General features: G+C 41.2%; 1 protein-coding gene across 3 annotated transcripts; it reads left to right on the forward strand.

Annotated features, from left to right (window-relative positions):
• The first annotated feature begins 470 nt into the window (after positions 1-470).
• Positions 471-15,063, forward strand: LOC106583342 (LETM1 domain-containing protein 1). Of its 3 annotated transcripts, none has more exons than XM_014167425.2 (9): positions 471-756; positions 2,083-2,216; positions 2,569-2,684; positions 6,325-6,407; positions 6,615-6,801; positions 7,264-7,365; positions 7,763-7,915; positions 8,254-8,350; positions 14,218-15,063. In XM_014167425.2, the coding sequence occupies exons 1-9, from the start codon at positions 635-637 to the stop codon at positions 14,280-14,282; spliced, it is 1,059 nt and encodes a 352-aa protein (XP_014022900.2). In that variant the 5' UTR covers positions 471-634; the 3' UTR covers positions 14,283-15,063. The 3 variants fall into 3 exon arrangements, with proteins under 3 accessions (XP_014022900.2, XP_014022902.2, XP_014022901.2); XM_014167426.2 differs by having other exon boundaries at positions 695-962; XM_014167427.2 differs by lacking the exon at positions 7,763-7,915.
• Positions 15,064-16,257: the final 1,194 nt, after the last annotated feature.

Below are 16,257 nucleotides of genomic sequence, written 5' to 3' on the forward strand. Positions count from 1 at the left end.
AGACACATATTTCCCTCAGATTACACAGATCCAACGAATTTGAAAACAACCCAGATTTTGATAAACTCCCATATCTAATGGGTGAAATACCAGTGTGCCATCACAGCAGCAGGATGTGTGACCTGTTGCTACAAGAAAAGGGCAACCAGTGAAGAACAAACACCATTGTAAATACAACCCATATTTATGTTGTTTATTTTCCATTTTGTACTTTAACCATTTGCACATCATTACAACACTGTATATATACATAATATGACATTTTAAATGTCTTTATTCTTTTGGAACTTCTGAGACTGTAATGTTCACTGTTCATTTGTATTGTTTGTTTAACTTTTGTATATTATCTACTTCCCTTGCTTTGGCAATGTTAACATGTTTCCCATGCCAATAAAGCGCCTTGAATTGAATTAAAGCCTTCCGAGTGAAGACAATCACTTTTGAATGGCGAAACACAGAATCCTACTAATTACAACACGGGCGTAAATCCTTTACTTTTAAGTCGACCGGGAGGCAGCCCGGTTCTAAATCGAATGCAATCAACATTCAGCCGATGCAAAACACGCCTATACGGGCGCCCGGGCGGGATTAATCGAACCCCCTCATTGACTCACCCTGCAGTGTAAAAAACACCATGGCGCTGTGCAAGAGAGGGGTCCAATGCTGTGTTACAACGATAATACGATGCAGTTATCCATTTCAAGGGATCGCAACCGTGTCGACATACACTCCAATATTAGCCTACTCAAGACTAAGGTACTGAATAACTCGAATGTCTCTGGAAAATGGAGAGTAGCCAGCCTACTCGAAATGCTTTGTCGATCATTGTCGTTGGTTATTCTCTCTAGTCCTTCCAGCTAGGGCTAACAGTGATCATTCTAATGTTGCAAGCACGCGAAATAAACAATGTCGCTAACAGCATTGGCATGCAGCCTTCTCGTCTCAACGCAGGGCAGTTTCAGGTCGGTACTAACGTTAGCTTCTATAGCCACAAAGGCATACATTCAGGTCTTTTATATCTAATTAAAGTTATATTTTAAACCTAACCTTAACCACACTGCTAACCGTATGGCTAAGCCTAACCGTATTAAGACCAAAAATAATATATTGTTTTATGTGCTCATTTAGTTTTTGTGTATGAAATCTGACTTTATGCCTATAGAAGCTAGTGGAGACCATTTTGGTAAGCGATAATAAAAAAATTGGAAGGGGCGCCTCGCCATGGGGGTAGAGAAAACATTTTCTACAATTCTACACATTTTTCCATGGGGCATAGTGAACATTTTGCGGTTTTAAAGCAAATTTCCTGCAATTCTACACATTTTGCCATGGGATGACGAGAAAAAAATGTAAAGCTAATTTCCTGCTTTCTACACGTTTTGCCATGACTTATGCCATGTTATTATGATATGTGATTTTAAAGTGACTAACAAAATCGATTGCTATGTAAGTTAGTCTAGCCATCTATCTATAAAATGTCAGCTGACATGGGCTAATTGAGTGACTATCAGTGACTAACAAGCAGAACGGACAGTTATGCCAATATATGCCTAAGAACAGCACTGCTTAAACGGTGACAATGTAACCAAATGCATTTGCCTTCCTGTTATATTTCGTTATTTTTCCCTGCGGCAGGTGCACGTGAAAGAGCAAAGACCACTGTCAGTCAGCAAAGCCATCATATTTCACAACATATAACCACATCCAAAGTGTTAATTCTTTCCCTGATTTTAGGATACATTTGTGGGTTAAATCAGTGTCTACGGATTGAAAGTAAGCCTGCAATCCTCCTGCAGGCTAGCACATTATGCAGCATCCAGAGGTTAAGCAGTCTATTGTCAACAGAAATCTATTACATTTCCACTGAAATGCTTAGGTGTCCCAAACTAAACTCTTCCCTGTCCTCATACAACTACAAAACATCACATGGGATATATACAAAAACATAATCTTGAAACCCAGAACCAAATTGTTTTATGAACACTGGGAGGATGTGGGGAGAGACTATCAAAAACACAATGTCACACGGTATTTTTTATGTAATTTGTCTCTCTAAATCGGATATCCCTCTCTCTTGTACAGTGTATTATCTTGCAGGCACTACTCGTTATCTCAGGGCAGACTAGGCATATTTCAGAGAGCCAGTGAGAAGTATGAGAAATTCCTTGAACATCGATTCCCCCGCCTCTACATCCTTTATACCACCTTTGTGAAAGGTAAGTACCCCCTAACCAAAACAACACCCTCTAATGCCTAACTGACAACTTCTCATGGGCAGCTCCAGGGAGGGGTTTGACGGTGCTGAAGCCCCCTCAAAAACAGGCTTAGCACACCCAAGAAATAATGTATTATTACTTACATGCATAGGTTGCAAGCAACCCTACGCAACAACCAAGCTACTTCTTAGCTACCTCAGTGCAGCTTCTCCATAGACAGTCTACAGCTGTAACATTTTCCTGTTGGAATTGGATAGCCCCTTTCCTGCTAGATTGTGCTGCCCAAAGTGTATTTGTGTTTTTCTTTGAGGCAATACCATGAAGCATTTTTGCAATGTGTTTTTGTGTTCAGGATTTCGGCTCATGGTACACGATGTGAGGGAAACGAAGAGGATAAGGATGAAAATGCTCACTCAAGATGTTTCACTCAAAGAGCTGCCCTACCGTGAGATGGAGACCATCATTCTGGTCAGTGAGTCACACTTTGCAGTTCCACCCTGGCAGCCATACATTTTGTGCAGTAGACGCATTGATGTGTCCCAAATGGCACTGTATCCCCTACATAGTGCACTACTTTTGACTAGGGCCTCTAGTCAAAAGTAGTTCACTATAGGAAATACGGTGCCATTTGGGATGCACATACAGTCGTATGAAAAGGTTTGGGCACCCCTGACAATTTCCATGATTTCCATTTATAAATAATTGGGTGTTTGGATCAGCAATTTCATTTTGATCTATCAAATAACTGATGGACACAGTAATATTTCAGTAGTGAAATTAGGTTTATTGGATTAACAGAATGTGCAATATGCATCAAAACAAAATTAGACAGGTGCATAAATTTGGGCACCCCAATAGAAAAATCACATTAATATTTAGTAGAGCCTCCTTTTGCTAAGATAACAGCCTCTAGACGCTTCCTATAGCCTCTAATGAGTGTCTGGATTCTGGATGAAGGCATTTTGGACCATTCCTCCTTACAAAACATCTCCAGTTCAGTTAGGTTTGATGGTTGCCGAGCATGGACAGCCCGCTTCAAATCATCCCACAGATTCTCAATGATATTCAGGTCTGGGGACTGGGATGGCCATTCCAGAACATTGTACAGATTCTCAATGATATTCAGGTCTGGGGACTGGGATGGCCATTCCAGAACATTGTACAGATTCTCAATGATATTCAGGTCTGGGGACTGGGATGGCCATTCCAGAACATTGTACAGATTCTCAATGATATTCAGGTCTGGGGACTGGGATGGCCATTCCAGAACATTGTACAGATTCTCAATGATATTCAGGTCTGGGGACTGGGATGGCCATTCCAGAACATTGTACTTGTTCCTCTGCATAAATGCCCGGGTAGATTTTGAGCAGTGTTTTGTGTCGTTGTCTTGTTGAAATATCCAGCCCCGGCGTAACTTCAACTTTGTGACTGATTCTTCAACATTATTCCCAAGAATCTGCTGATATTGAGTGGAATCCATGCGACCCTCAACTTTAACAAGATTCCCAGTACCGGCACTGGCCACACAGCCCCACAGCATGATGGAACCCCCACCAAATTTTACTGTGGGTAGCAAGTGTTTTTCTTGGAACGCTGTGTTCTTTTGCCGCCATGCATAACGTCCCTTGTTATGACCAAATAACTCAATCTTTGTTTCATCAGTCCACAGCAACTTATTCCAAAATGAAGCTGGCTTTTCCAAATGTGCGTTTGCATACCTCAAGCGACTCTGTTTGTGGCGTGTGTGCAGAAAAGGCTTCTTCCGCATCACTCTCCCATACAGCTTCTCCTTGTGCAAAGTGCGCTGAATTGTTGAACGTTGCACAGTGACACCATCTGCAGCAAGATGTTGTAGGTCTTTGGAGGTGGTCTGTGGGCTGTTTTTGACCGTTCTCACCATCCTTTGCCTTTGCCTCTCTGATATTTTACTTGGCCTGCCACTTCTGGCCTTAACAAGAACTGTGCCTGTGGTCTTCCATTTCCTCACTATGTTCCTCACAGTGGACACTGACAGCTTACATCTCTGCGATAGCTTTTTGTAGCCTTCCTCTAAACCGGGGGTCGGCAACCCGCGGCTCTTTAGCGCCGCCCTAGTGGCTCCCTGGAGCTTTTTCAATAATATGAAAATGGAAAAAGATGGTGTGAATATTTTTTGGTTTTAATATAATTTATTATCCAATGCTGTAAAAATGTGTATAATAAATATTTAATTTCAACATTTCTGTCAACGAAGATTTACGTCGTAGCCTGCGACACATGTTTCTTTCAGCTCGGCGTAGTGCCAGACAGGTGGCTGTTGCAAACAAACCGGCGGGTGTGTCATGGGCCATGGATCCCAAAGGGAAAAAGAGAAAGATGGCTGAGGAGAACAGAGGATTCCACAGTTCTTGGACCGAATCATTTGCTTTCATTGCCAATGCGGAAGGATTGCCTGCATGTTTGCTTTGTAATGAGAAGTTGTCAAATAACAAAAAGAGTAACGTGGAAAGACATTTCCATTCTTCCTGACAGTTATAGGAACATGAAGAAATATGCATTTGGAGTATTATCCATCTTTGGATCAACATACCTATGCGAGCAGATATTCTCAAACATGAACTACATAAAATCCAAATACCGCACCCGCCTCACAGATGAGAGCTTGCAGTCCTGCGTGAAGATTAAAGTTACATCTTACATGCCCGATGTTGAGAAGCTGTCCAGTGATGTCCGAAAACAGAAGTCACATTAAACGGGTAAGAACACAATCCTGTCATAGGCGCATATTTAGTAACAAAGTGGCTGTTTTTATAAAGTGATTTCTGATTTTTGTCAGTATATATTTGGAATGACACAGGGATATTATTGTGTTTTGTTGCTCAGGTCTGAGGATGGCTGCATTGTATTGTGCGTGTCAAAAGAGAAGAGGGTGCTGCTGCATTTTACCCTTGCACATTTGCAGAAAACTAAAGAGAAGAGGATAATGCACAGAAATCGAACTTAAACTGTATTATTTTAATTTGATATACTTTACCTTTTCAAAAGGCTGCTGTTTCATTGCACTCTGTCTGTTGCCCAGATAAGGGGGAAAGAGAAGAGGATTGTATGGTATTATTGAGGATTGAAATGCATTTTATTTCCATGGGGAGGTCTGAAATTACAGGAGGCTATTATGCACGTTGCACATTTTGTTGTTTTTTTCAAATCCTAAAATAAAAATGACATCAATCTGATTTCTGTATTGTATTTCTATAATTTCATCAATGCAACGAAACATAATACATTAATATTATAATGGAAGTTAAACTTAAAGCAACATCGTACAGCAGAGTAGTCACGTGGTGCGTCATTCTCTCCAGGGTGCGCTGCAGGTAAAATAAACGTTTAATCATGAATGCTCATTATGTATTTGTAGCCTACTTATCATTTTGATAGTAGGCTAATAGAGCTAATATAGACACTTACAGCATGTGTTGCCTTCATTATAAGGCTTATATAAGGCTTTTAATTTTTTGCGGCTCCAGACAGATTTGTTTTTTTGGTCCAATATGGCTCTTTCAACATTTTGGGTTGCCGACCCCTGCTCTAAACCATAATGTTGAACAATCTTTGTTTTCAGGGCATTTGAGAGTTGTTTTGCCACTCTTCAGAGGAGAGTCAAAGAGAACAACAACTTGCAATTGGCCACCTTTAAATACCTTTTCTCATGATTGGATGCACTTGTCTATGAAGTTCAAGGCTTAATGAGCTCACCAAACCAATTGTGTGTTCTGAGTAGTTACAGGTATTCAAATCAACAGAATGACAAGGGTGCCCACATTTTTGCATAGCCTATTTTTCACATCTGATTTAATTTCATACAACTTAATATTGCTACACTAAAAATCTTTGTCTGGACAATACCCCAGTACTCAGCTTTTATTAGAAAATGAATGGCATGCCACTGAACATTTTCTGTGACGACAGAGTAAATTATTATGCAGCCTCAGAGGGGTGCCCAAACCTTTTCATACGACTGTATCATAAAGGCAGTTAATGACTGTCATAAACTCTACAGCAGAGAACTTGATAAAATATTCAAATGTAATGGTCTCTTTCTGTCTGTACCTCTATCTTTTTCTTGCAGTTTCGCAAAGACATGATAAAAGCCATTCCCCTGGTGATAATATCTATCCCGCCTTTTGCCATCATTTTGGTTTTCACTCTTATGTGAGTTGTTGTTGTGAATCAACCAACCTGATATTGAGAATATGATTTGCTAACAGTTTTAAGAGACTGATTGAAAAGAGTGCAAATTAAGTACATTTTAGGGGAGTCTTGCATGCTTCCAAAATGCCTTTTTGTTGGGGGGGGTATTAAATGAATGATGGGTTACCTCCAACCTCTAATCTGATATGTGTCCCCTCTCCTCGGTAGGTGCCTGTTCCCTAGGCAACTGCTGATTCGTCACCTGTGGACTCCGCAGCAGCAGCAGGACTTCCAGAGGTTGTACCACGAGCAGAGATGCCGACACCGTGAGAACATCCTGAAGGGTGTGGCCTGGTCAATACCTCACATCAAAGAGTGGACCCTCCGCAGCCATCTGCTTACTCTTATCAGCAAGGTTAATCATTTAACTCTTTAAACTCTGAGCATGTTTGTTAATTGAACACGGACATTTCAAACAGTTGCCATGCATTTATTTTATTCTAGGCCTATACTGTAGGTAATGATTCATCACAATTTTGAAATGCATAACCAGACTGTCATTGTATGTAAATATTACAGATCATCTAAGGCTTATCCCAGCTATACAGTTCTGTGTTTACTAATTATCATTACATAGATGATCAGTGAGAAATTGTGTTAATGGCTAAAGGGAAAGGTCCACACCCATATCATGCTAATAATACAGTGCGATAACTTCCCACACCAGCGATTGGTTGAGGCCTTTTGTGTTATGAAAGAGAACAAGACTTTAAGTGGGTGTTTTTTGTGTGGAGAATGCAGTTGAACCTGTCCTGCCTGGTCCAGTTGGTGTGTATCTGCAGAATGGGAGGGGTGATTTGAAATGTTTGTTATGCAGGTGCAGAGTGGGTCTCACCCCAGTGTGAAAGACATCAGTGCAGTGAGAGGCGTGTTTTCCGGACAACCACTGGGATTAACAGGCATGGACTCTGTTCACATGGTAAGGATTTTTGGTGTTTTTCAGTGGGCCTCTGCTTGTAAAGAGCATTGCATTTCATATCGTTATGCAATTGTGTTTTATAAGAAACTTGGAGAGAGCAGATTAGCAGGGTGAGGGTCATCCCTGTATAAAAATAGTTTTGTTTCATCTGTGTTTGGTCTTGGGTTTCACAATCTGCTTCAGGTTATTTTAACTCTTTTTGATTTGTTTGGGGATTCAGTTCACATGGGTGATTCATCTGACAGGTGTCTTTCTCACTCTTTCTCTCCATTTATTCCTCTCTACACTTCCCTTTCTTTCCTGATCTTTATTTTTCCCCATGCTTCCTCTTCCCATTTCTTTCCCCTTTCCTATATTCTTTCTTATCCTCTTCTAATTCCATTGTTCCCTCTCTCAGAGGCTGCTGTGCTCCCACCTCTTGCTGAACCCCTGGCTCCCTGGGTTCCTGCTCCGGCGACGGCTGAGGGCCAAAGCCCTGGACCTGCTTTACTTGGATCAGGCTCTAGACACACTGGGACAGGGCCAACTCACTGACGCAGAGATTAGAGAGGTCAGGTTCCCCACAACCCCTCCATATAATCCCATCTCAAGACTGCCATTTATAGATCTAAATAAAGTCAATACCAATACCTTATGCCTTTACCCAAAGCAGAATTTGTATTCAGTAGATGTGTCCGATGCAGTAAGCAAACCTACAACTCAGGTGTAGCACTTTATTCTAAAAAAGAGAGCAGTTGGAACTGCTAGCTGATGCTCCAGTGTATGGTTTATGGCACAAAAAATAAACATACATTATCATCTTTGGTAAGTCAGAATTACACATTTACAGGGGAAATGTTTTATCTTAAGCGTGATACACTGCTTCTCTTCCTCCCTCCACTTCCCCAGGCCTGCTATCTGCGGGGTCTTAATCCCAGTAGCCTCACCACTAGCCAGTGTCGAGAGTGGCTCCTCCAGTGGCTTCAGCTGTCTACCCAGCTCACAGGTCTGACACGTTTTACTTACAGGCAGACTTGGGTTCAAATACTATTTTAAATAATTTCATATATTTTGTGTTTTCAATTGAACTTGCCTGGCCCGATGGAACCAATAGAATTGCCGTGGCACTCAAGGCGGGCTAAAGCAATCACTAAAATATATTCGAAAGACTTAAAAAACCTGTTATGGACAGGAGTTCTGCTAGCGGAACCCCTAGCCAACAGCCAATGTAATAGCTTTGGCCCGAAATACAAAACAGCAAAAATCTCATAATTCAATTTTCTCAAACATACAACTATTATACACCATTTTAAAGATAAGAGTCTCCTTAATCCAACCACAGTGTCCAATTTCAAAAATGCTTTACGGCGAAAGCAAAACATTAGATTATGTTAGGACATCAACTTCACAAGAAAAACCACAGCCATTTTCCAAGTAAGGAGAGGCATCACAAAAACCAGAAATACAGCTAAAATGAATCACTAACCTTTGACGATCTTCATCAGATGACACTCCCAGGACTCAATGTTAGACAATACATGTATGTTTTGTTAGATAAAGTTCATATTTATATCCAAAAACCCCATATTACATTGGCGCGTGATGTTCAGAAAATGTATTCCCACCAAAAATGCAAATATTTGACTCTGGGCCCGAGTAGCAGGCAGTTTACTCTGGGCATGCTTTTCATCCGAACGTGAAAATACTGCCCCCTATCCCTATTTAAAAAAAAAAGAAAAAATAAAAAAGTATTTGAACCCAGATCTGTTTTACACACCGGGGATTGCTTGCTGTCATATTTATGACAGCTTGGTTCACAATGCCAGTTTGTTCTATACACTCTATTTTTATCATGGCACATCCTGGCTTTCACAGTGCACCTGCTATACAGCATTATGCTATTTCCTGGGCCCTGTTTCCCGATAGCGATGGAACCTAGGCCTACGAGGGTTTTAATGATGCATCATTCCTACAACAGCCGAAGATGTAATATGCCTTTCCCAAAACACTGCGTAGAAAGAACGTTCGCTGGAGCATGTGTCACTACTGATAGGATCGAAAGACAGTGCTTCTCTCAGACCAGCTTTCTCCATTAAAATCTAACCTTAACATTGCAATTATTCCACAATAATAATGATGGATCAGCTCCTAGAGAGAGACCACTTATATGGTTGCAAATATTGAGGCAGCTTATTCTTATGCTTACCCTGTAATAATGTACTATATCACAGATTTGGCACATCATTGCGCACATTTTGTTACACACTTCCATTTTTATTTTTTTTACAGTGTAGCCTACAATTTGCAAAATAGCACTCAAGTGACTGAATATTAAATTGATTTCAATATGACTGAAATATATTGGTCTATGTAGCCTATACTGTATTTATCTTTTAATGCAGTTGTTTTGATTTGAAGCATCTTTTTATTGAATTTTATTGGTCACATACGTGTTTAGCAGATGTGGGTGTAGCGAAATGCTTGTGTTTCTAGCTCCAGCAGTGCAGTAATATCTAACTATACACACAAATCCAAAGGAATGGAATTAAGAATGTATAAATATTTGGATGAGCAATGTCGGAGCGGCATAGACTAAGATACAGTATATACATATGAGATGATTAGCGTCCCACCTACTCAACAGCCAGTGTAATCCCGTGGCGCGTTATTCAAATTCCTCAAAATGCAAAAACTTCAATTTTTCAAACATATGACTATTTTACACCATTTTAAAGATAAGACTCTCGTTAACCTAACCACACTGTCCGATTTCAAAAAGGCTTTACAACGAAAGCAAAACATTAGATTATGTCAGCAGAGTACCCAGCCAGAAATAATCAGACACCCATTTTTCAAGCTAGCATATAATGTCACATAAACCCAAACCACAGCTAAATGTAGCACTAACCTTTGATGATCTTCATCAGATGACAATCCTAGGACATTATGTTATACAATACATGCATGTTTTGTTCAATCAAGTTCATATTTATATCAAAAACCAGCTTTTTACATTAGCATGTGACTAGCATTTGACTAGCATTCCCACCGAACACTGCCGGTGAATTTACTAAATTACTCACGATAAACGTTCACAAAAAGCATAAATTATTTTAAGAATTATAGATACAGAACTCCTCTATGCACTCGATATGTCCAATTTTAAAATAGCTTTTCGGTGAAAGCACATTTTGCAATATTCTCAGTAGATAGCCCGGCATCACAGGGCTAGCTATTTAGACACCCAGCAAGTTTAGCACTCATCAAAGTCAGATTTACTATAAGAAAAATGTTATTACCTTTGCTGTCTTCGTCAGAATGCACTCCCAGGACTTCTACTTCAATAACAAATGTTGGTTTGGTTCAAAATAATCCATAGTTATATCCAAACAGCGGCGTTTTGTTTGTGCGTTCAAGACACTATCCGAAAGGGTAAATAAGGGTGACGAGCATGGCACAATTCGTGACAAAAAAATTGTAAATATTCCATTACCGTACTTCGAAGCATGTCAACCGCTGTTTAAAATCAATTTTTATGCAATTTTTCTCGTAAAAAAGCGATAATATTCCGACCGGGAATCTGCGTTTAGGTAAACAGACGAAAGAAAATGAAGCATTTGGTCGGCTCGGGCACGCGCCTAAGCCCATAGTACTCTGATCGGCCACTTGCCAAAAGCGATAAAGTGTTTCAGCCAGAGCCTGCCTCGATATCGTTCAGCTTTTTCCCGGGCTCTGAGAGCCTATGGGAGCCGTAGGAAGTGTCACGTTATTGCAAAGATCCTCAGTCTTCAATAAAAAGAGCCAAGATGAAACACAATTTGTCAGACAGGCCACTTCCTGCATGGAATCTTCTCAGGTTTTGGCCTGCCATATGAGTTCTGTTATACTCAGACACCATTCAAACAGTTTTAGAAACTTTAGGGTGTTTTCTATCCAAAGCCAATAATTATATGCATATTCTAGTTACTGGGCAGGAGTAGTAACCAGATTAAATCGGGTACGTTTTTTTATCCGGCTGTGTCAATACTGCCCCCTAGCCCTAACAGGTTAATGCAAAATGTAAACATTATTAAAGTGGCCAGTGAATTCAAGTCTGTATATAGGGCAGGAGCCTCTAAGGTGCTACTGATGGCTATTTAACAGTCTGATGGCCTTGAGATAGAAGCTGTTTTTCAGTCTCTCGGTCCCAGCTTTGATAGCCTCACCTTCTGGATGAAAGCGGGGTGAACAGGCAGTGGCTTGGGTGGTTGTCCTTGATTTTATTTTTTTTTGCCTTCCTGTGACATCGGGTGCTGTAGGTGTCCTAGAGGGCAGGTAGTTTGCCCCCGGTGATGTGTTGGGCAGACCGCACCACCCTCTGGAGAGCCCTGCGGTTGCAGGCAGTGCAGTTGCAGTACCAGGCGGCGATACAGCTCGACAGGATGCTCTCAATTGTGCGTCTGTAAAAGTTTAAGGGTTTTAAGTGCCAAGCCAAACTTCTTCAGCCTCCTGAGGTTGAAGAGGCGCTGTTGTGCCTTCACCACACTGTCTGTGTGGGTGGATCATTTCAGTTCGTCAGTGATGTATACGCCAAGGAACCTGAAGCTTTCAACCTTCTCCACTGTGGTCCCGTCGATGTGGATAGGGCGTGCTCCCTCTGCTGTTTCCTGAAGTCCACAATCAGCTCCTTGGTTTTGTTGACATTGAGAGGTTATTTTCCTGGCACCACCTCCCTGTAGGCTGTCGTCATTGATAGTAATCAGGCCTACTACTGTTGTCATCTGCAAACTTGATGATTGAGTCGGAGGTGTGCGTGGCCACGCAGTCATGGGTTAACAGGGAGTACAAGAGGGGGCTGAGCACACACCCTTGTGGGGCACCTGTGTTGAGGATCAGTGAAGTGGAGGTGTTTCCTACCTTCACCACCTGGGGATGGCCCAGGACCTAGTTGCACAGGGCAGGGTTCAAACCCAGGGCCCCGAGCTTAATGATGAGCTTGGAGGGTACAATGGTGTTGATTTATAGCTCAGCATTCTTACATAGATATTCCACTTGTCCAGATGGGTTGGGCAGGGTGATGGCAATTGCATCGTCTGTGGATCTATTGGGGCGGTAAGCAAATTGAAGTGGGTCTGGGGTGTCAGGTAGATGTGATATGATCCATGACTAGTCTCAAAGCACTTCATGATGACAGAAGTGAGTGCTATGGGGTGATTTAGTTCAGTTACCTTTGATTTCTTGGGTATAGGAACAATGGTGGACAGACATCTTGAAGCATGTGGGGACAGCAGACTGGGATAGGGAGAGATTGAATATGTCCGTAAACACAATGGCCAGCAGCCTTGCGAGGGTTAACACGCTTAAATGTCTTACTCACGTCGGCCACGGAGGAGAGCCCACAGTCCTTGGTAGAGGGCCGCGTCGGTGGCACTGTGTTATCCTCAGTGGGCAAAGAAGGTATTAAGCTTGTCCGGAAGCAAGACGGTGTCAGCGACGTGGTAATACATTCGGCATTTGAGGTATTCTAGGTCGGGTGAACAAAAGGACTTCAGTTCCTGTATGTTATCACAATTACACCATGAGTGGTTAATCATGAAACATACACCCCTGCGCTTCTTCCCGGAGATATACTTATTCCTGTCTGCACGATGAACTGAGAACCTAACTGATGGTACAGGCTCAGATAGTATATCCTGAGAGAGCCATGTTTCTGTGAAACAGAGTGTTACAATCTGTCTCTCTGAAAGGAAATGCTCATCAACTTTATTATCCAGAGACTGAACATTGGTGAGTAATGTACTCGGGAAGCGGTGGGTTGTCTGCGCCCCTCCTGAGTTGGACTAGAAGTCCACTCCAAATACCTCTTCTCCGCTGGTGGTGTTTTGGATAAGCCTCTGGAATCAGTTCAATTGCCCTGGGGTTACGAACAAAGTATCTGATTTGGGAAAGTTGTATTCCTGGTCGTAATGCTGGTGAGTTACCACCGCTCTGATATTCAAAAGTTCTTCCCAGCTGTATGTAATAACACAAAAATTGGGGATGATAATGTAAGCAATAACAGAAAAACAGTACTGCAAAGTTACCTAGGAACTAGTGCAGCCGTGCTTCTATCTGTCGGCGCCATTCTCACAATTGTTACTTGTTTGTAATAATTTCAAAGACATTGGCAACATTGTATTTGTAGTCAACTTCGCTCAAGTTATCGGCGGTCACAGAGAGAGAAACAGCTTTATTCTATGTTTAGCGGAATCCTTCAGTTTATGAAGTGGTGGGGAAGGGCATAAAAAGCATTTAACATCACACTTAGCTGTTCTACAAGTGGTATAAGGCAGTCGGTAACTAACGAGCGTTTAAGTGTAACTTGAGTAACGATGGTTTTGGGGAAACAGTCAGGGGATTTAACGATGCTCCTTTGAAAATTCAAATGATGAACGTAAGTCTAAGATGCTTTTGGGAAACTGGGCCCTGGTATTTACAAAAGAAATGACATGGTAAATGTGGTTATTATATAGTAATTACAGATATTACACTCCACAGTTCTTGGGGATTCATGAAAAGACCATTATACCTTTTTATATAATTTCATAATGGTGTTGAATTTTCAATTTCACAATGGTGTTGAATGCTTTGAGGTAGCCTATACCAGAAAGTAGCCATTTAATTTCTTTATCACACAAACACCTGAAAGTCATTTTTTTTTATTACTTTTTTATGTAGTAATGATAGCTTCATTAATATTTAGAAGTGTATACTTCCACAGATGGGGCTACGGCCTGTCAAGCTGATTGAATTTGACATGAATGTTAATTCTTTATTTTCCAATTGTCACTCATGAATCTCAGATAGTATTCACTATCCTTGTCTTATGGGTCTCCTTCTTTCTGTGCTTTCTAGAATCAGAGACATCTCTTCTGCTGCACAACATGGTCCTGCTCTCAGTAAACTACCCCAGCTCCTGACCAGAGGAACAAAAGCATGCAGCAGCAACCAGACTTTATTATATTTATTCATTTGCTCTCAGGCGAGAAAGTCTAATGGAACAGCAACAATTGTCATCTCATTTTCTTGGGACGGAAAGGGAAAGAATGATCCAAACTGGTCAATTGTTACCATGTGGAGAATCAATGATTCAGAGCATGGAGGACATTGACTTTTACTGTATGTCTTAATTCATTCAATTGATGTCATACATTTGATTACAATCACACGTGTATGTACACACACATGTCTTGTGGAATGAATTGGAAAGATATGCACTGGATAATGTGACTCAAAAGAAGAAGCTCACACACACTCCAACTTTTATTTGGCATGCAAACATTTCAGTCTACCAACTGGTGTACAAAACAGAAGTGGGTTCCCAAATATGCCAATGCAGCCCAGCTGTACCTTGCTCTTCCAAAATGTATAGATGTCCTGTTGTGGGGCTGTATATTGATACTTTCAAGGAGATAGTATGGGATATTTTTCTGTGTGGTGTTAGTGTCTCTTTAGTTAACTTCTAGACTTGGTAAGTATGGTGCATTGTAAAATGATAGTCTGTCAGGTCAGAACACCAGTCTAAGGCGCATATTTATATAGGCCTACTGTAATACATTTTTGACATGTTTAAATTGTGTATTATCTGAATTTATTTATAACAAGCATACCACTCGAAACCATATTGCAACCAAAAGATGCGGGTGCATATTTAGTTTCACCTAATATAAGGTAAATCTAATAAAAACAATAAGCACACTGTTCATGTGTATGACACTACAAGATCTATAAACCTTTTGTCTGTATCTATGCTCATCAATCTCGGTCTACTTCAAACCCTTGATTCACAAACCAGAGAACAACAATGTATCAAGTTCTGCTCCAAAGCTCAGCAGTTTTTCATGGGAAGAGGCTGCTATAGAGAGCAACAGTAATGGGGGGGACAGGTTTGAATATCTTCGACTCCCCAAAAGAAGGCATGACTGACAAGATATCCAGAGGAGGGTGGACAGGAAGAGTAAGGATGTTGAGTAAGGTTGCGTATGTGGGGAAATCCGTTTGAGGTGTCTCAAATGGGGAAGTATGCGCCTGCAAAAGTGGAGTCTGTAGGAGAGACCAGGAGTGGTCTTATTTTGATTAATTGTATTTCTTAAGAACAGTGGGAGTTTGCAGTGGGCCTCAAAAGAATCCGGACAACAGAAGTTTTCTGTTTTGAACTTTAGAGTAGGAGTCATCTCGGGTGACGACGGATGTTCAAGTTGAATACCTGAAGAGAATTCCTGGTGTGGTTGGTGCCCGGCGTCTGACCCGCTGGGTGAATGAAGAAAAGTCGGTCCAGTTATTTTTTTGATAAAGAGCAACTACCTACGCATGTGAAGCTTGGTTATGTAAGAGCTTTTGTCCCCAAACCACTGCAGTGTAAGAATTGTGAAGGATTTGACCATGTTTCAAGCGTGTGCATACGAACAGAGTATACTGAAGAAAGGTGTGTAGAAAGATGACAGTGTTGCAATTGTGGGTTTCATGATCCTGAGTTCCTGGAGTGCCCTTTAAGGGTGAAGGAAATTGAGGTGGCAAAGGTTAGAGCGGTCAATCAAATCTCCTATGCGAGGCAATTCAAATAATTGAGAAAACAAGTGATGGTAGTGGATACACCACAGCCGGTAGTAAATGTTTGCTGCCAGACAAAAGATACCCTGTGTGTTAAAAAGGTGGATTTCGTTGCGTTCATTGCCACAGTTATAAACTGTACAGCACAAGTCTCAAAGAAGTTGAAGAAACTAGACATTATTGTGGCTGCCGCAGAAATGTTGTTGGGACTCAAGGAAGACTTGCAAGTGGTACTGGTGCAGGAAAACCCGCCCTCCCAGGATCTCATTGAGCCTGTGTAGGGATCAGATCTGTTTTTAGTTATTTATTTTGTAAATTCTTTTGTTAGTTTTTTGGAGGAATCCT

Source organism: Salmo salar, chromosome 22 (assembly GCF_965601325.2).
Source record: "Salmo salar chromosome 22, fSalSal1, whole genome shotgun sequence".
Taxonomy (NCBI): domain Eukaryota; kingdom Metazoa; phylum Chordata; class Actinopteri; order Salmoniformes; family Salmonidae; genus Salmo; species Salmo salar.

Excerpts from the sequence above, each read along its gene's own strand:
- LOC106583342 (XM_014167425.2), top strand. The coding sequence starts at position 635 with ATGGCGCTGTGCAAGAGAGGGGTCCAATGCTGTGTTACAACGATAATA. Across the intron at positions 2,685-6,324 it reads AGATGGAGACCATCATTCTG|TTTCGCAAAGACATGATAAA; the intron begins GTCAGTGAGTCA and ends TTTTTCTTGCAG. Across the intron at positions 7,916-8,253 it reads CTGACGCAGAGATTAGAGAG|GCCTGCTATCTGCGGGGTCT; the intron begins GTCAGGTTCCCC and ends CCACTTCCCCAG.